Below are 19,966 nucleotides of genomic sequence, written 5' to 3' on the forward strand. Positions count from 1 at the left end.
AACAAACGAATAAATAAATAAATAAATAAATAAATTAAAAAATAAAAAAATAATAAAAAAGGGAGGGAAGGTCACAGAGAAACACTGACGTATTTTTACCCCATTGGTTTTAAGGACAGAAAACAAATACAGAAGCCACACTCTAACCAGGTCCACTACCTCAAAGCTGTTCTTTCAAAAGGAATTGTGTGGAATTACAGTTAATACTAGCAACGAGTGAACAACCTGAGTAAAAAGAGTTACAAAAATCAAGTATCTGAGTCTAAAAACAAGGCACACACATCTTACATGAATTCTTCAGTTTACACTTTTGTGAATACATTAACCTTTTGATGTGTGCTTAAAATAGTCTTTTCTTAGTAGATTACATGAACATATAAAACTCACTGAATTTGGTAGAGAGCTTGTCTAGACTACAAGGCCCTGTATTCTATCTAGCCAAATGAAAAACAAAGAAAAACAGAAAGACACAAGAGTTCTCTGAAGAAAGTTCTAACTACCAGACCACTGCCAATTGCAGCATTTTGCACACAACTTCCCAGAAGAATCAAGCAGTACTTTATGAGGACTATAGCAAGCAAAATGTTCAACAAATATCTGAACTTGTCATTAAAATTAACTTTGTACACCTTAAACTATGCTGAATGCCTGAAAATATAATCATGTATGGATAAAGCTAAAACATGATGCTTCATTTAAACTGGTTTAAATATTTCTAACATATCCAAAAAGATTAAAGTTTCTTTTTAAAATAATTTGCTCAATCTTATTTTTATTTTCATTTTTAAGCAAGAAAGAGGCACTCAAAACCTAAGAATAATTTTGTTGTTGCTCTTTTTGAAACAAGTCTCATTCTGTGCCTTAGGATGGTCTAGCCATTCTGCTCCATGTAAGTTCTGGTGTTACAGGCATGGTGTTACACTCCAAACTGCCAGTCATCCTCCAACTCAGCAAAGCTTTGACTTTCACAAAGAAATCACCAATCTCTGTTTGCACACTACTCTCCCACCTTTGAAACCTACCTGAACAGAACAGTTCCTTCAGACAAATGAGGCTCACATACACTTTTTCAGCTACTGGTGAAGCAATCCAGACAAAATGAAAACCACTTTGTCTATACTAAATATCTCATATCATGTACCATGATGTGAGAACATCTTTCCTTCTGCTTACCTGAGAATTTTTAAACATTTCCAATCATATGAGTCAGGAGAATGATGTGTGGTATAGTCAGTGTAACTTTAAGAGAGCCAAACCTGCATTTTATATGTACCAAAATTGGAAGTGTTTGTATTGGTTCCTAAAGTCAGGGTTGGTTTGTTACCGAAGAGCCCGCCACTCGTTGTACCAAAGGAAGGAGCACTGGTTGTGCTGGTTCCAAAAGTTGTAAGCTTGTTATTGCCAAACAGGGTCTAAAAAGAAAATAATACAGAAAAATTAAAATAATATAAAGATATAACAAAGCAAAACTAAGCAGGCTAAAGAGATAGCTAAACAATTAAGAGCAGGTACTGTTCTTACCAGAGAACCTGAGCTTGATTCCCAGCACCCACATCAGATGGCTATAACCACCTGTCACTATATCAGGTGGCTCAAAACTGCCTGTAATCTAATTTCACAGGATCCTATACTTCTGACCTCCACAGGTAACTCATTCAGATGTCATACCCACATGCCAACACACAATACACATAATTTACAGTAATAAAAGGATGCAGCCGGGCGATGGTGGCGCACGCCTTTAATCCCAGCACTCGGGAGGCAGAGGCAGGCGGATCTCTGTGAGTTCGAGACCAGCCTGGTCTACAGAGCTAGTGCCAGGACAAGCTCCAAAGCCACAGAGAAACCCTGTCTCGAAAAACCAAAAAATAAAAGGATGCAAATGAGTTACTCTAATTATGTGTATAATGGAAGAAAAAGTTTTAACTTATGAAAAGTTAAGACAGATAAATCAGAAGATAATAATCTGAGCAGGATTATAAGCACAAGCTGCTAACACAAAAAATTAACACCTTAGCAAACAGTATTTCAGTGAGTCAAAGAAAAAAATAACATGGCAATCAAATTTTTTCATTGGCCGGGTAGGGAAGTACAGGCCTGTGAAACCAGCATTTGGAAAACTGAGCCAGAAGGAAGACCAGGCTTCTTTAAGACACAAGAGAGAAGGAAAAGTAAAGATGGAGAGAGAAAAAATGTAAAGAGAGAAAATACTTTGTAGTACTGGAAACTGAACCCAAAACCTTGTGTATGAATGCAGCATTCTAATACTGAGATACATCCTCATCCCCTAATTTGCTTGAGGCTGGCCTTGAACTCTCTGTAGCCAAGGCTGGACTCAAACTTTCAAGCTTGTCTCAGCTATGTCTGACAACTTATTCAATAAGGTAAATAACCGAGTTACACCTCCCACAGCATTAGAATCTCTATAAGTCTAGCAACTTTATCAACTCCAAAAGCATTTAATTTCCAAATACCGCACTAGTTTATCCCTCAAAACACAAAAAAGAAAACTAGAATTATCTGATTTGGGCTGGACATGTGGTACAAGCCTTCAATCTCAACACTTTTCAAGTAGGAGGAAGCAGATCGCTCTAAGTTTGAGGTCACTCTGATCTTTATAGGAAGGTTCATACTTGCCAGCACTACTTAGTAAATTCTGTCACTAAAAATAAACAAACAAACGAATAAATAAATAAATAAATAAATAAATATATCTGAAGCCGGGAGGTGGTCGTGCATAGCTTTTAACACAAGACGCAAACACAGGTGGATATCGGTGAGTTCAAGGCCAGTCTGTACTACAGATAAGAGTTCCAGGACAGGTTCCAAAGCTCCAGAGAAACTCCGTCATGAAAAAGCAAACAAAAAAACAAGAAAATCTGATTTAAATCATCTAAATGAAAAAGATATTAAGTATAAAACAAACACACAAAAAGACTATGTTGTACACAATAAAAACAAGCAGGGTATAGTGGTGGCACAAGCCTTTAATCCCAGCATTCAAAAGGCAGAGGCAGGTTAATCTTTCAAGGCCAGCCTGGTCTCCAGAGTGAATTTCAGGACAGTAAGAGTTACATGAAGAAACCCTGTCTCGAAAAAACAAAAACATAAAAAGAGCAGCTTTACTCCTTATTTAAAAATTAAAATTAAACTGGCAAACTATAACTATTTCTTTCTCTTTCCTTTTAATGTGTATGGATGTTTTGTCTACATATATGTCTGTGTACCATGTGTATCCCTACTGACTATAGAAGGCAGAAGCAAGATGTCACGTGGGTACTAGAAGTCATATCCAGGTCCTCAGTTAGAGCAGCCAGTGCTCTTAACCGCTGAGCCATCTATCTCTCCAGCAAGTAACAGTACTTTCAAAGAGAAGTAAATAAAGCACACACCACCGAGACAAGACAGGAACTGAGGAGGCAGTCCTTAGTTGCTACAATGCTTTTCTGGAATGCATGAAGCCCACGGTTTTGACCCCAAAACTTCATGAAACCAGGTATGACGGCAAACATTTGCGATCCTAGCACCTGGAAACTGAAAACATGAAAACTAGTAGTTTAGGCAAACTACTCATGAGTAGTACATGCCTGAATCCTAGCACAAAAAAGTAGCAGCAGGAGCTGTTCAAGGTTATCCTTGGCTACACAGAAGTTACAGCCACTCTGAGCTACTTGAGACCCTAAAAGAAAGACTAAGATATGAGTTGGTAAACGGCTAGTAAGTAAAGGTTCTTGTCATCAAGCCTGACCTGATCTAAGTTTGATCCTTGGAACCCATACAGCAACAGAGATTGGACTCCCAACAAGTAGCTTTTCACTCTCTCCCCCCTCTCCTCTCCCAACCCCTTTTGGTTTTTCAAGACAGGGTTTCTCTATAACAGCTCTGGTTGTCCTGGAACTCACTCTGCAGACCAGGATAGCCTCAAACTCAGAGATCCGCCTGCCTTTGCCTCCCAAGTGCTAGGATCAAAGGTGTTTGTTTGCTGCCACCACCGCCTGGCTTCCACAGTGGTTTCCGAGAGCCATGTGTGCAATGTGGCTGAGGCATATGTACATTAAAAAAAAATAATAAATTTAAAATTATAGAGGGAAAATGAAAAAAAATAGATATTAAATTCTAGGAAGACAATAATCTGTTTTATACATTCATTTAAAAACTTCAAATTACAGTCAACTGTCCAGACCTACCGAACCAACTGCACCAAATCCAGTACTGGGCTGCCCAAAGAGACCTGTTCCTGTTCCAAATGCTGTCCCAGTGCTGGTGTTTGTAGCCGTTCCAAAAAGACCTCCTGGCTGTGAGGCTTGGGTTACTCCAAATAGGCCCTGGAAAGGGTAATCTAGATTAAAATGAAGTTTGTAATAGCTTTCTTTAAAGTCTCAGATAAGTGGTTTATAAAAGCATGTGTGATAAACACAAAATTCTTGGAATATTTCTTTACGACAACTCTGAGAAGCAAGAATAAGCTAACCTTCCCAAAACAGCATAAAGAGGTATTACTGTAAATTCATCTTCATAACCTAAATTCCTGTTTCCAGAATAATGAACTTCAGATGCTGGGCATGTACTAAGACTTTCTATGGATTCTTTTGCTCTAAGAGAGTCCAGGATAATCTAAGCTATATATCAAGACTATGCTATCAAAACAAGCAACAAAAAATCCAATTTTCTTCTAATGCTTTATAAACTGGACATAATTCATACCTATAATCCCATCATGTCTGAGGCCAAAGGAAGAGGACCAAGAGTTTCAGGTGAGCCTGAGCACAGTGAGACCCTGGGTCATAAACAAAACACAACCACAAGATTTGTAATTCTAAGTATTTTATCTACTTAGTAAACTCTGGCTATTAATGATAAGGGACTTTTTTTAAGATTTGTTTGTTTATTATGTATACAGTGTTCTGCCTGCATGTATGCCTGCGCACCAGAAGAGGGCACCAGATCTCACTTTAGATGGTAAGCCACCATGTGGTTGCTGGGAATTAAATTCAGGACCTCTGGAAGAGCAGACAGCCAGTGCTCTTTACCTCTGAGCCATTTCTCCAGCCCTATTAATAATATAAAGGATTTAACCTCATTCTTTTGCAAATGGATAATCAGTTGTAGTACTCTTGTTGAAAAATAAATCAGCTGTTTTTAAATGTGAGAATTGCTTTGATTATTCTCAATTATATTCATACACCTCATTTAATTTTTGAGATTAATCTTCTACACTCTAGACTGGCCTTGAACTGGATACATAATCAATGCTATCCTTGAACTCTGGATTTTCTTCCCAAGCACTGAGATTACAGGATGCCCAGTTCTATACTTTTGCCTTTATAATGTCAATAAGCAGTCTGTACTTACTATAGTTTTAACAATCTCATCCACATAGACAATATATTTCGATGATACATACACTCCCCTTTCTCATTATCTCTCTCTAACTCCCTCTGGAACAATCATTAATGTCACAAGCCTCAAGATAGCAACCTGCAGCCCACTAAGCTCTTAGTGATAAGAAAACTATGGTCAGAAAGAATAAATGACTCATTCAACGAACCTTCAATAAGCAGAGTAAAGATCAAGACAAAATCTAGGTCTTCATTACTGACAGATTTCTTGTCCTCCCCAGCTCTAAAGAACAGCACTTAGAAGCTGAACATGATTACTAGGCTATTATTTAGATTAACAGTAAGATCTGGAGTTAACCAAGGCCTTACCATAGTATTGGTGCTCGGCTGTCCAAGGGTACTAGTATTACCAAAGGAAAAGCCAGTATTCGGGGTGGTTGTAGCCTGGCCAAATGGTTTGCTGAAGAGACTGGTAGTCTGTTGATTCTGTTGGCCAAAGAGACCACCTGGATTTGTTCCAAATCCAGTTGTGCCTTTCAGGAAAAAAAAGAAAAAAGAAACAAACAAAAAAATAATAAAAAAATTGGAACTCTCAAACAAGTAATTCAGCAAAATCGTCTGAGCTTTAATTATTGCTATCTAAATTAGTCTATATTCATTCCTTACCAAATAGCCTTCATTTTCTATCTTCAGTTGGCTCTACATCATATTATATTAAAACTTCCTTTCTATAATACCTCAATCAAGAATTCTAGTAAGACTAAACCCAACTTTGTAAACCCAAATTTTCTTCTTTTTGATAAGGAAAAATAATCTATGTTTAAATTAATCTTGACAGAATGAGGCATTTTCTTCATATCAGTATATTCAGCCTAGTTGTTTATATACAGCACTGTGTTCATTGAGCGTAGTGGCAAACCCTTTTAATCCCAGCTCTCAGGAGACAGAGACACAGGCAGAGGCAATGTCTCTGTGATTTCAAGGCCAGCGTGGTCTACACAGTGAGTTCCAGGATAGCCAAGTATACAAAGAGAAACCTGTCTCAAAAAAACTGAAAACAAAACAAAATGAATAAATCTGGCCAGGCGGTAGTGGCACACACCTTTAATCCCAGCACTCGGGAGGAAGAGGCAGATGGATCTCTGTGAGTTTGAGGCCAGCCTGGTCTACAAGACAGGCTCCAAAGCTACAGAGAAAAATCTGTCTCGAAAAACCAAAAAATAAATAGATAGATAGACAGATAGATAGATAAATCTGCTAAGTCAGAAATACTAAGGTTAAAAAGAATGTTAGATGTAAATTAGATAAATACAATATTTGTGTATACTTATCTGTAGAAAGCTATGGAAACCTAACTTTTATTTGTTTTTACAGAGATAAACTTGTGGCTAAGGGAGAAATCCAGGCAAGAAGAGATCTGTGGTTTGTTTTAGTTCTTAACAGGGTGACCTCATCCTTGGCTATGTAGCTAAGGATAATCTTGAATTCTTGATCTTTACCTCCTAAATTATGTAATTAACAAGCATGAACTACCCAAACAGCTACAATGTAAGCTTTGTATTGTAACTTTTGCAAAAGTAGTTATTTTTATCAAGTAACTTAGTCATTACCCTAAATGCTTTCACATCTACTGAATCAATCCAGTTACCTAATCAGGGTTTAGAATCTGACTCATGGACTGCTGGGGACTGAAAACAGGGTCTATATATGCTTGAGATATACTACCGGTGCCAGCTCTTTCATGTTCAAAGTACTACAGCTTTTTGCTTTTTTGTTTTTCGAGACAGGATTCCTGTGTGTGCCCAGCTGTCCCAGAACTTGCTCTATAAATCAGGTTGACCTAGAACTCAGGGCTCTCTGCCTCAGTCTCTAAGTGTGGGGACCACAGGTGGGTACCATGTGCCCAGCACTTGATGTACTACTTCTCAAAATAGCAGCAGTCCTCAGAATGATCCCCCATGCACAATCAAATGACTTCTCTTTCAAAATGAACCTTTAATGTTTCCCAAGCAAATAGAAAGTCATGTCTTATAGGATGAGGCACACAAGCCTACAAGTCCAGCATTTGGGAGGCAGAGGCAGGAATGCCTTAAATCCAAGAAGGCTACTTTGGCCTATGGAGCAAGTTCCAGGCCAGCCAAGTTTACATAGCAAGACTGTCTCAAAAAAGCCAAGCTCTGATCCACTCACATAGCCCTACTGTGTACCTAGAATTCAACAACCCTCTCACCTCTTTGGTAAAAACTTTGAGTTTTGCTGGGCTTGGTAGCTCATACCTGTAATCCCAGTCATCTGAAGGGCTGAAGCAGAAGGACTTCGAGGTCAACTTAAGTTAGAGTGAGACCCTGCTGCAAAAGAAGCCTCTAAAACCTCAGAGTTTTGAGGTTCATAGCTTCAAGTTAGATTTTTCCTAAAAATACATACAACCAGTTCTTTTACCTTTTTTAGGTAGCTTATTAGTCAAATATCACCTACTGAAATAAGGATTCCTTAGCCACTTTCATTTTCTTTGTTTGCTTGTTTTTCTGTGTAGCTTTGGAGTCTGTCTGGAACTCACTCTGTAGACCAGAATGCTTCTGCCTCCTGAGTGCTGGGATTAAAGGTGTAAACCACTGCCCAGTGCCATCTTCACTTTTAACTGTCTTTCCCTACTCATAATTATCTCTATTTTTTTCCATGACTAATGAAGTGAGTCATGATTTACTTCTATTTGACCATTCTTTTTTATGATACAATAAAGTGCTTACTAGTTCCAAAGGCAGTTTTATTCTGACCATATGAAAAGCCTGAATTAGTGGTGGAGGAGCTGAAGAGTCCTGTTGCACTGGAAGTTGCTGGAGAAGACCCAAATAAGCCAGTTGTGGTACCTGCTCCCACTTGGTTCTGTGGGCCTTTCCGGTTAGCCTGATAATCCTCCAAACGAAGTTCCTGAAGGATAAAACACCAAACATAAAATATGGCAAAAAAATAACTTAGAAGAGACTGTACAACATTCTGTTACAGAGTAACATCACTGATAAAGGGTAATATTGAAGTACAAAGTAAGTATCGATCTATATAAAACAGCAAAAATTGGGCAATCAAGATAGCAATTAAGGGCCAGGCAGCGGTGGTACACACCTTTAATCCCAGCACTTGGGGGCAGAGGCAAGCAGATCTCTGTGAGTTCGAGACCAGCTTAGTCTACAAGAGCTAGTTCCAGGATAGGCTCCAAAGCTACAGAGAAACCCTGTCTTGAAAAACCAAAAGAGTATTATGATGAGGGGCAGAAACAAGGGTACTGGGATGGTAGCTACTGCTTTTTTTGCTATTCATTGTTTTTATTTTTTATTTTATTTTTTTTAAATTTATTTATTTATTAAGGATTTCTGCCTCCTCCCCGCCACCGCCTCCCATTTCCCTTCCCATCCCCCAATCAAGTCCCCCTCCCTTGTCAGAGCAATCAGGGTTCCCTGACCTGTGGGAAGTCCAAGGACCGCCCACCTCCATCCAGGTTTAGTAAGGTGAGCATCCAAACTGCCTAGGCTCCCCCAAAGCAAGTACATGCAGTAGGATCCAAAACCAATTGCCATTGTTCTTGAGTTCTCAGTAGTCCTCATTGTCTGCTATGTTCAGCAAGTCTGGTTTTATCCCATGCTTTTTCAGACCCAGGCCAGCTGGCCTTGGTGAGTTCCCGATAGAACATTCCCATTGTCTCAGTGTGTGGGTGTACCCCTCGCGGTCCTGAGTTCCTTGCTCGTGCTCTCTCTCCTTCTGCTCCTGATTTGGACCTTGAGATTTCTGTCTGGTACTCCAATGTGGGTCTCTGTCTCCTTTCATCGCCTGATGAAGGTTAATATTCAGGAGGATGCCTATCATTGTTTTTATTTCTATGCTATCACTTGATCCTTCCACTTAATAAAAATCTTATTAAGCCAGATAATTAGGACTCTGAATAAATTAACTAAAAACTCAGGTATGCACTGCACACATATGTATTCTCACTGAAATGTAAATATCTATCCAGACCAATAGATATAAAGGTGGTGGCAATGCCTTTAATCCCAGTACTCAGGAAGCAGAGACAGGCAGATCTCTGAGAGTTCAAGGCCAGCCCGGTCAACAGAGAGAGTCCAAAGCCTGTCTCAAAAAACCAAAAGGAAGCCGGACAAAAGGAAGCCGGGCGGTGGTGGCACACGCCTTTAATCCCAGCACTCGGGAGGCAGAGGCAGGCGGATCTCTGTGAGTTCGAGACCAGCCTGGTCTACAGAGCTAGTTCCAGGTCAGGCTCCAAAGCCACACAGAAACCCTGTCTCGAAAAACCAAAAAAAAAAAAAAAAAAAAAACCAAAAGGAAAAAAAAAAAAAAAAAAAAACCCAAAAGGAACAACAACAACAAAAAAATTTAACCAGAATCGAATACAAGACAGAAGACCTGTATATAGGCAGAGAATATCTGAGCCTAAAATAAAAATATTCATAATACATAATCTTGAAAAATACCTTGATTAATGAAAAGCTTTTACTCATAATCAATTTGAACCACATAAATCTTAAAAAGAATCACATATATTTGAAGTTTTTTAATATATATTATCAAAGTATTAAGCTCATTTTTTTTGTACTTCATTTTACTGACCTCTAGTGACTTGCTTTCATATTCTTTCATAGCAGTAATACACTGGTGCTTGGTACTGATGTTAGTGCTAACTCCAGCTTTGACCATAGTATCTGTACCAGTGGGAGGCTGCAAAGGAAGACAAAGGACATTTCTAAGTTCAAGCTTTTTTCTCTAAGTCCAAGTTTCTAAATCCAACTCTCACAGACACATTTTTTACACCCATTGAACTTTAAAACAATACCCTATTTCTTTTTATGTAACAAGACAGGGCCAAGGGCTGGATACTCTCAGTGGTGAATGCCTGCCTAACATTCACAAAGGCTTGGGTTTAATTAAATCCCCATGAAACATGTCTGCCCATCCACTTAAAAAACACTATTTAGGAGGGCATGATGGCCCATACCTACTACCCCAGAACTCCAGAGGAAGCCGTGAATACTAAACCAACCTGGGTGGGCTAGACAGTGAGATCTTGTCTTAAGCAAACTAAAAGATGGAGCTAGGCATAGTGGCACAAACCTATAGTCTGAAATATTTTGAAAGTTGAAGCAGGATCATTTGAGACCAGGAATTCAAGACCAGCCTGGGCATGACAGTAAGACCCTCATGGCAAAACCAAATTGTTTTTAAGGATGCTTGATTAAAATATAGGGCAACATTTCTGATCTTTCCCCTACATCACAGTTATCTGAATAAACTAATCTTCATTTTTAAATATTAATTTTAATATTTTAATTATGTTTAATTATGTATTTTAATTATGTTTCGCTGTGTGTCTACATGTAGATATGTACATGTGAGTGCATAGAGGCCAGAGACATTGTTAAGAGTAACAGACGGTGCTAAGCCAATCGATACAGGTACTGGAAACTCCCCAATTCCAGTCCTCTGGAAGAATATCAAGTACTCTTAACTACTAAGCCATCTCTCCAGTCCTGAATAAATCAATCTTGGTAACAAATTTACCACAAACTTAAGTATTAGTCTCTCAATTCAATATCCAATTACATGGCAAAATACAGGTAATATATTCTTATAGATGGTTTTGCCCAATTTACCCCCCAAAAAGTATATATACTTAAATCTTTTTTTTTTTTTTTGGTTTTTCGAGGCAGGGTTTCTCTGTGGTTTTGGAGGCTGACCTGGAACTAGCTCTTGTAGACCAGGCTGGTCTCGAACTCACAGAGATCCGCCTGCATTATACTTAAATCTTTAAGCAGTATCATCTGTCCTTCAATTTCTCCTTTTTATTTTTCATTCATTTATTAATTCATTTAGAGACAGGATCTCTATGTAACTCTGGCTGTCCTGGAATTAACCAGACTGGACTTGAACTTGAGACAACTCTACCTCCTGAGTGCTAGGATTAATGGTGTGAGTCACTACACCCAGCTTTATTTTCTGCCACAATGTTCTACATAGTCCAAACATGCCTTTTAAGACCATGGTTCAATTCCAAGGCCCATAGCTCACTGCCCCTCCCATCCACTGTATTGTCCCATTTTTCCATTCCATCCAAGGATTTATTGTTTCATAGATAAAGACTGTTCTATATATCTCTACGAAGAAGTCTTACTTTCAGTAGTTTTTCTATGGTCTGTCCATTACCCTTTATTTCTTATAAACAGATGGCTACTCTAATTCTGCTTTAGAACAGAAAATATTTACAGACACTTGTTAACCTAGCACTAAAAAGTCAAAGCAAGATCGCAGAGTTCAAGGCAAGTCTGAGCTAGTTAGGACAAAGTCAGCCTGGATTACACAACAAGACCTTGCCTCAGAAATTCTGCTTTGTATGTGCTACCATAATTAACACTGAACACGAAGTTGACTAAAGTGAACATAATTCTAATATACATCATGACACAGATGATGGTTCACACTGAAGATGAATTTCAGCTCACTGGTATACTGCTTATTTACCACGCATGAGACTTTGGCTTAATGCTCACCATGGGAACAAAAAGGGAAAATTAGATTTTGTTTGTTATTTTTTTAAGACTGGGTTTCTCTGTTTAACAGCCCTGGTTGCCCTGGAACTCACTTTGTAGAATAACCTAGACTCGAACTCACAGAGATACACCTGCATCTGCCTCCCAAGTGTTGGCAATAAAGGTGTGTGCCACCGTGACTGGTTGGAAAATTAAATTCATGTATTCTTGTATAGTATAAAATCATCATGTATACCATTTCTTGTATACTATGAAATCATCATAAATAATATTTTTACTATTTATTCTGTTTGCCTGCATGGAGGACAGAGGACAACTTGCAGTTTTTTCCTTTACTATTGAGCTCTAAAGATCAAACTCAGTTATCGGGCTTGACACTAAGCCATCTCACTAGCCCTATAAAACTATTACTACTATTTTACATTCTTGTTTTTTCCAGGGTGAAGAACTAGAGAAATGGCTCAGCAGTTACAAATACTGACTGTTCTTCCAAAAGACCCAATTTAATTTCCAGAACCCACATGGCGCTTCACAACTTGCTCTAATTCCAATTCCAGAGGATAATGCCTTCTTCTGGCCTTCCTGGTCTACAAAATGAGTTCCAGAATAGCCAAGACTATTATATAGAGAAATCCTATCTCAAAAAACCAAATAGACAAAACAAACCTAGTTTCGAGACAGGGTCTTACCATACAACCCTAGAAAGTATTGAATTTGCTATGTAGACCAGGTTGGCCTCAAATTCACAGAGCTATGCCTGCCTTTTTCTCCTAAGTTCTGTTATTTTAAAGGCATCTGCCACTATGGCCAGGGGAACGGAGAGATGGCTCTGCAAAACCAAACAAGAGTACTTGCTACTCTTTGTCAAGCAACCAAATTCCTCTTTATTAGGTAATTCCAACAGAAAACACAGACTTCATTTATTTATTCTGGTGTTTTGAGGCATGGTTTCTCTGTATAACAGCTCTGACTGTCCTGGAACTCACTTTGTAGACCAGGCTGGCCTCGAATTTAGAGATCTACCTGTCTCTAAAGTTGAACAGAAAGTCTGTATCGCCCACTGATGGCTGCACAAGGCGCTTGCCCAAATCATGCAGCATGAACCTCACTGATCTTTGTCTTTTATGCACAAAACAACATCCTGGTTAACACACTCCAGCTAGCAAGAAGAATTATCAAGAAATAAAAACTACAGAAGCAAGCAAAAAAAAAAAAAATGAAGGTTAGTAAATTTAAGAATTTTCCTGGATCCTAATCTTTGATGGATTAGGTCTTTGTTTCCGTTTCTGACCAATGTGGTATCTATGTGTTGGTTTCTGGGTCAGAATAGTGCCTCGAAAGTGCTATTAATTATGTCAAAGTCTTGGTGCCTATTACACCAGCACCAGATGGAGGTTTGCAACCATCTGTTATTGCAATTCCAAGAGATCATGATACCCTCCTTCTAGTTTTCCTGGGTACTGGCATGCACATGGCGTACATTCACATATTTAACAAATATTCATATACACAAAATAAAAATAAATAAATCTTATTTTTTAAAAAAGCCAAACTATGATATATATTACTGGAGATAGGAGCAATCTAACAATACATTCTACAAAGAAATACACAAATAGGAAAAAAAAACATTCTGGAAGAAAATACATACATTAAATTTAATGGTAGTTCCTGTAGGTGCTGCTGTAAAACTACTTGGCCCAAAGAGGGAGCCAGATGTGCTACCAAAAGGGTTAGAGGTGGTGTTTGTAGTTCCAAAGAGTCCTCCACTGCTAGTACTTGCTCCAAAATCTATAAATTAGAAAGAAACAATCTTTAACACACCTTGGAAATAAGGCAGAGTAATGGCAGCTGCACTTTCATACTGTCAAATATTCTTTTTTTTTTTTTTTTTTTGGTTTTTCGAGACAGGGTTTCTCTGTAGCTTTGGAGCCTGTCCTGGAACTCCCTTTGTAGACCAGGCTGGCCCCGAACTCACAGAGATCCGCCTGCCTCTGCCTCCCAAGTGCTGGGATTACAGGCGTGCGCCACCACCGCCCGGCTTGTCAAATATTCTTTATTTCTCCTGAACAAATTCATTTAAGCAATGTTTCATACCAACATTTGCTTCCAGGCTACAACTTTTCAAGGTAAACTAATCCAAACCCAGGATTTAGATACATATGTAGGAAGTTCGTATAAAGACAAAAAAAGAAATTATTTTATCTCGTTTCTCCTTTTCTTACTAAGAATGATTGCTGAATAAAACTCTATTCCTAAAAACATCTCATAACAGACATTACAGCACAGTATGTTTGTTTAGCTATAATTCATACACCCATATATTATGAGAATATTTTGAACATATGTCCTATAGAAGCAATCACAGACAGGTTAACATAAAATATGACTCCCCTAAAGAAATGTTAAATCCGAGGGCATTATTGGTTCTTTTACAGAAACTAATTCGGAAGCAGAAGAACTTGGGAGGCTACATTAGAAATGCTTCCAGTTCAACACCAGCTTGGGCTAGTTACACATTGAGTTCCAGACTAGCCCAGGCTACAGAGTGAGAAGACACTTGTTTCAAAATGCAAAAAGAAACTAAATAGAAATAGCAGACTCTACCTAGCAGGGCATACTGGCCCATGCCTTTAATCTCAGAAGGGAGACAGAGGCACATGGATCTCTGTTTGAGGCCAGCCCGGTCTACATAGTGAGTTTCAGGTCAGCTAGAGCTACAATGTGAGAACCTGTTTTAAAGAAATTAAAGTACCTTTCTTTTTTTTTTCTAATGATTTCTTTCTCTATTTTATGTCCATTGGTGTTTTGCCTGCATGTATGTCTGGGTAAGACTGTTGGCTCCACTAGAACTGGATTTACACAGTTGTGAGCTGCCATGTTGATGCTGGCAACTGAACCTGGGTTCTCTGTAAGTGTAGTCAATGCTCTTTCTCCAGCCCCAAGTCTGTTTCTTAAAATATGAAGTCATACAGTGCCAGAAATGTCAGTACACAAGAAAAATTTATCTGCCAGTATTTAACATTAAGTGATAACTAATAACTATTATGATCAATTTGACTTCTCATTGGCAAAAAAACTATCATTTCTAACCAACTCTAACTCTAAATATATAGTTTAAAGTTAGTTGGTTAGTTAGCCACTCAAGCTCTTATACCATAAACAGTATCATCTCATAGGGCACATTAGTGGTTGCCTTGAAGTACTCACTAAAAACATACTTCCTGGTAACATGGATTTGAAGAGTTAAAAAACATCTGCCAAGGCTGGGCGGTGGTGGCGCACGCCGTTAATCCCAGCACTCGGGAGGCAGAGGCAGGCGGATCTCTGTGAGTTCGAGACCAGCCTGGTCTACAAGAGCTAGTTCCAGGACGGGCTCCAAAAACCACAGAGAAACCGTGTCTCGAAAAAACCAAAAAACATCTGCCATGAGCAAGGAATGGAGAGGTAATCAAAGCATTCCTAGTGCTCCAGTCTCTTTGTTATAAATTTGAGGCACAGGTAAGGAAGGACAGAGTTGTCTTTATAGTACAACACTATTGACCATAACACATTCTTGACATCCTGTCATCATAACTTTAATGATACTACCTAGACCTGGCTTTTCATCCTATGTCTGGGTGTTCAATATCAGACCCCCCCCCACACACACCCTCTGTGGTTTTTTGAGACACAGTTTCTGTATGTATTCCTGGCTCTCCTGGAACTCACTTTGTAGACCAGGCTGGCCTTGAACTCTTGATATTCTATGTCAGGCATCTCTTTCTCTCTGCATCCATTATAAATACTGGTGCTTTAAGTCCCCTGTCCTTTAAGAGATATATTTACACTGGGCAGTGGTGGTACACGCCTTTAATCCCAGCCAGCACTTGGGAAGCAGAGGCAGGCAGATCTCAGTGAATTCAAGGCCAGCCTGGTCTATAACTCAAGTTCCAGGAAACCCAGGACTGTTATACAGATAAACCGTGTCTCGAAAAACAAAAAAAAAAGGAGTGAGATATTTACTCCCATCTTTTCTTGCCTACAAAACTCAATACATTTTCAGGTTCTCCTATTTTCTGGTTTTGACCACTTGGTGGGACAGGACATAAGTGAACATAGAGGAAAGAGGAGAGAACACATTCAATAAATCAAATATTAAACTATCAGAAGTATTAAGAATGGTGTCCTACTTACTCCCAAAGCCAGTTGGCTTATTTTGTGCAAATGCATTGTTCTGGGATGAGAAAAGACTGGTCCCTGTACTTGCAGTTCCAAACAAACTATTTGATGTTCCTGTTGATGTTCCAAACCCAAAACCAGTGCTTGTGGAAGTTGCTGGCTGGCTGAATGAATTGGTACCAAATAAACCTCCTGAAGAGATGGAAGTGGGAGAAAACAAGTTTTTGTAGTCACCAAGTCAAGTTTTATATCATCTACATATGAACCAAATGTAGTACAAACATAATTCCTTACCTGGTTTGGTCTGTGAATTTCCGAATAAGCCTCCAGTATTATTGCTAGAACCAAATGCAGATGTTCCAAATGCTCCTCCACTAGTAGTACCAAAGCCAGTATCTGAAACAGCAAAATCCAGGGTCTATGAGTAAAATAGTTTTATTATTTCTTTTTATTTTATCATCATTATTTCTTTATTTTGATTTATTTGCTTATCTATTTATTTACTTATGTTTTTTGGAGACAGGAGTGGAACTCACTCTGTAGACCAAGCTGGCCTTGACCTTAGAGATTCTCTTCCTCTGATTCCCTAGGCTGGGATTAAAGTGCGCCACCACTGCCCAGCTACATTTCAGAGCACTGCATTAAGTAGAACCACTAAGACAGTTTGAAGTCTTTCTCAAATTTTCATAAAATTACAGGATAGAAATTAAGCCAAGGTATCTTATGATTTTCATAAGAACATGAATTTTAAGTCAAAAGGTTTGGCTTTCCACCATCACAAGCTGCATGCAGTCCAGTGGCAGAGTATCTGCTAAGCACAAGCAATGGAGGGGAGCAACCTGAAGCACAGGAACAGTGCTCTCTACAGTGGGTGGATCCTCCCCATCAATTAAGATAACCACAATAATCCTTCAGAGATATTCTCAGATCCACTTCTAGATTATGTCAAATTGACACAAAACTACCATAGTGGCTCATACCTGTAATCCCAACACCTGAGAAACAGAAACAGGAAAATTGAGAGCTGGAAGACTGAGCTACATAAAGAGTTGTGAGTCGGCTCAGGCTACAGTGATACCAGTCTCAAAACAAAGCAACTGAACCAGCAAAAGTCAAATTAAGACATTTTCTCCTCCTTCATTATTTTTCAAAACTTACTTTGTCCAAATGTTGAAGTTGTGCCAAAGCCCCCTGTCCCACCCCCAAAGGGGGTTCCAAATGATTTGTTAAACATCTTCAAAGCAAATGTTTGCTTCAGAAAGCTGTAAAAGAAAAGTTACACTTTTGAGAAACCACAGAAAGTAATTTGTTTCAAGAAATCTACCATTTTACAAATATTAGTTAGGCCCATAAAAATGACTGCATACTACTCTTATTCAATATTCTAAAACCTTGAATGAATAAATTAATTAAATTATTAAATTAAATATAATGTTATAACCTATGAAATGCTCATTAATCTACACACTTCCTAAAATAAACTAGTACTATAATGTGAGATTGAATTTCTGATCCTACCAATGACCATCCCCTTAAAATGTTTTTCATGTATGTGTGTTGAATTGCTGGGCAATTTAAACTTTTCTTACTTTTAGTGCATGTACTCCTGCAAATGCCACAGCACATGGCATGAATGGAGGCGAGAGGATGGGACAGAAATAGGTCTCAATTCAGCAGGCTTGGCAGAAGCTCAGACATCTCACTGGAGCAGTTTTTTTTTTTTTAATTTTTACTTAACTTACGTTTTAATATCATAATACAGATCAGTATAGACAGTACACATGAAGCTGCAGGTTTGCTCCCCAGCACTGGACGTGGTGGCACACACCCATAATCTTAGCAGGCTGGAGGTGGGAAGTAATGGGATCAGAAATTCAAGGTAATCTTTAGCTATCAAAATCAGTCTAGGTTACATGAGACCTTGTCTCAAAACAACAACAAAAACAAGACCTCAAATCTATGAGGTTTTGATAATAATCCACTTAGGAGATTTACAATATGTGCATCAAAAATTACGAGCATATTCTGTTATCCCACCTATCTGAAATGTTTCCCTGGCAAAGGGCTGGAGAGAAAGCGCAGCAGTCAAAAAACAAACCAAAAGCTGGGCAGTGGTGGCACATGTCTTTAATCCCAGCACTCGGGAGCCAGAGGCAGGCGGATCTCTGTGAGTTTGAGGCCAGTCTGGTCTACGGAGAGAGTCCAGGACAGGCTCCAAAGCTACAGAGAAACCACTACTTGGAAAAACCAAAAAGTGTACCTACTTACTAGTCTTAAAGTTAGAGATTCACACAGGCAGCACTAGAAGGCAAAAAAGTATCAGAGTGTTTGAGGCCAGCCTGGTCTACAGGGCAAGTTCCAAAGTTACAGAGAAACCCTATATATAAAAACAAAAACAAAACAAAACAAAACAAAAAGCTAAAGGTTCAGGTAATCACCATTTACTTTTCAGTAATGAGATCTTCTTTAAGTTCCCTACCTTTAGCCAGATGTGGTGGTACAATGTTTGTAACAGTGTAACAGGCAGGATTGCTGGGGCCACGCCCCACCCCACCCCCCACAAAAGGCAAAAGATTTGAATAGCTACATTAAGGAAAAAAAGATGTGAACAGGTTAGCAAAAAAATAGATGAAGGGGGCTGGAGAGATGGCTCAGCGGTTAAGAGCATTGCCTGCTCTTCCAAAGGTCCTGAGTTCAATTCCCAGCAACTACATGGTGGCTCACAACCATCTGTAATGAGATCTGGTGCCCTCTTCTGGCCTGCACGCATACACGCAGGCAGGATATTGTATACATAATAAATAAATAAATGAAAAAAATAAATGAATGGTAAATTTTATTTATATATGTTCTACTACACTTTTTCAAACTTCTGTTGTATAACACAAACAGTTCAAGGACAGCATGGACACATGAACCATGTGCAACCCAAAACAAGTGCTATCCAGTTATCATATCGATTTTGCCAGGCACCTCCATTTTTTTGATTCTGGATACAGGTTTAGTCACAATGCTTGGAAGTTTAGATTTATAAAACAGTGTTAGGAGATGTTTGTTATATGTCATTATTATTATGTACTAATTATAACCGTGTAACATACTTTAATCATATTTATCCCTCCCATATCCCTATTACTATGAGCTGTATGGACTAGTTTTATTTATTTATTTATTTATTTATTTTTGATTTTGGTTTTTTGAGACAGGGTTTCTCTGTAGCTTTGGAGCCTGTCCTGGGACTCCCTTTGTAGACCAGGCTGGCCTCAAACTCACAGAGATCCACCTGCCTCTGCCTCCCGAGTGCTGGGATTACAGGCGTGTGCCACCACCGCCCTGCTGGACTAGTTTTAAATCAGCATGTGACTACTCATCCAAGGTACTCTGAGACCATTCTCACTTGACAAAGACCAGTGAACCTCAGGACAGCACAGAATACTCCTGGGACCGAGCAAGCTGCACAATCTCCTTTCTCATAAATACTGATGATCCTCTTCGCAGTTTTTGGTTTTATTTTGTCACATTTACTCTGACACATGGGACAAATGTGATCATTCCTAGAAACCTCATTTTTTTCTCAAATATTTTCCTCCTAAGATTCTTTGGGAACTTAGGTTTCTTATCTGGAAATATCAGCACTCACCCCAGACCCTGGGAACTTTTCTGTTTCAGTGCGGACAGGATCAGAGGCAATAAGTTAATGGGTACATATAAGCAACACAGGGGACATTAACTATGTGTCCTAATTCTGGGGAAAATTAAGATGGAAAAGAGTGCCTTATTAAAGTTCACTCTTTATAAGGAGGCTTCAGTGACAAGGGAACAGTTGGAAGAAATACAAGCTAACTGGTTTTGTTTTGTTTTGTTTTTTTTGGTTTTTTGAGACAGGGTTTCTCTGTGGCTTTGGAGCCTGTCCTG

The 19,966-nt window shown here is 38.9% G+C and overlaps 1 protein-coding gene across 7 annotated transcripts in view; it reads right to left on the reverse strand.

Moving 5' to 3' along the window:
• Nucleotides 1-19,966, reverse strand: part of Nup98 (nucleoporin 98) — a 90,871-nt gene that overhangs the window by 65,340 nt on the left and 5,565 nt on the right. For 4 of the 7 annotated variants that reach the window (XM_013354358.1, XM_013354356.2, XM_026790114.1 and 1 more), the window contains 9 exons: nucleotides 17,210-17,313; nucleotides 16,346-16,447; nucleotides 16,067-16,243; nucleotides 13,542-13,681; nucleotides 9,957-10,064; nucleotides 8,087-8,267; nucleotides 5,709-5,872; nucleotides 4,188-4,325; nucleotides 1,274-1,412 (listed from right to left, as the gene is read on the reverse strand). In XM_013354358.1, coding sequence (XP_013209812.1) covers nucleotides 1,274-1,412; nucleotides 4,188-4,325; nucleotides 5,709-5,872; nucleotides 8,087-8,267; nucleotides 9,957-10,064; nucleotides 13,542-13,681; nucleotides 16,067-16,243; nucleotides 16,346-16,447; nucleotides 17,210-17,285 — 1,225 coding nt within the window. In that variant the 5' untranslated portion in view covers nucleotides 17,286-17,313. Of the gene's footprint in view, nucleotides 1-1,273; nucleotides 1,413-4,187; nucleotides 4,326-5,708; nucleotides 5,873-8,086; nucleotides 8,268-9,956; nucleotides 10,065-13,541; nucleotides 13,682-16,066; nucleotides 16,244-16,345; nucleotides 16,448-17,209; nucleotides 17,314-19,966 lie in introns of those variants that run through there. The other 3 variants (XM_013354359.1, XM_013354357.2, XM_026790113.1) reach the window with 2 other exon arrangements.

This window comes from Microtus ochrogaster, unplaced genomic scaffold, assembly GCF_000317375.1.
Source record: "Microtus ochrogaster isolate Prairie Vole_2 unplaced genomic scaffold, MicOch1.0 UNK41, whole genome shotgun sequence".
Lineage (NCBI taxonomy): Eukaryota > Metazoa > Chordata > Mammalia > Rodentia > Cricetidae > Microtus > Microtus ochrogaster.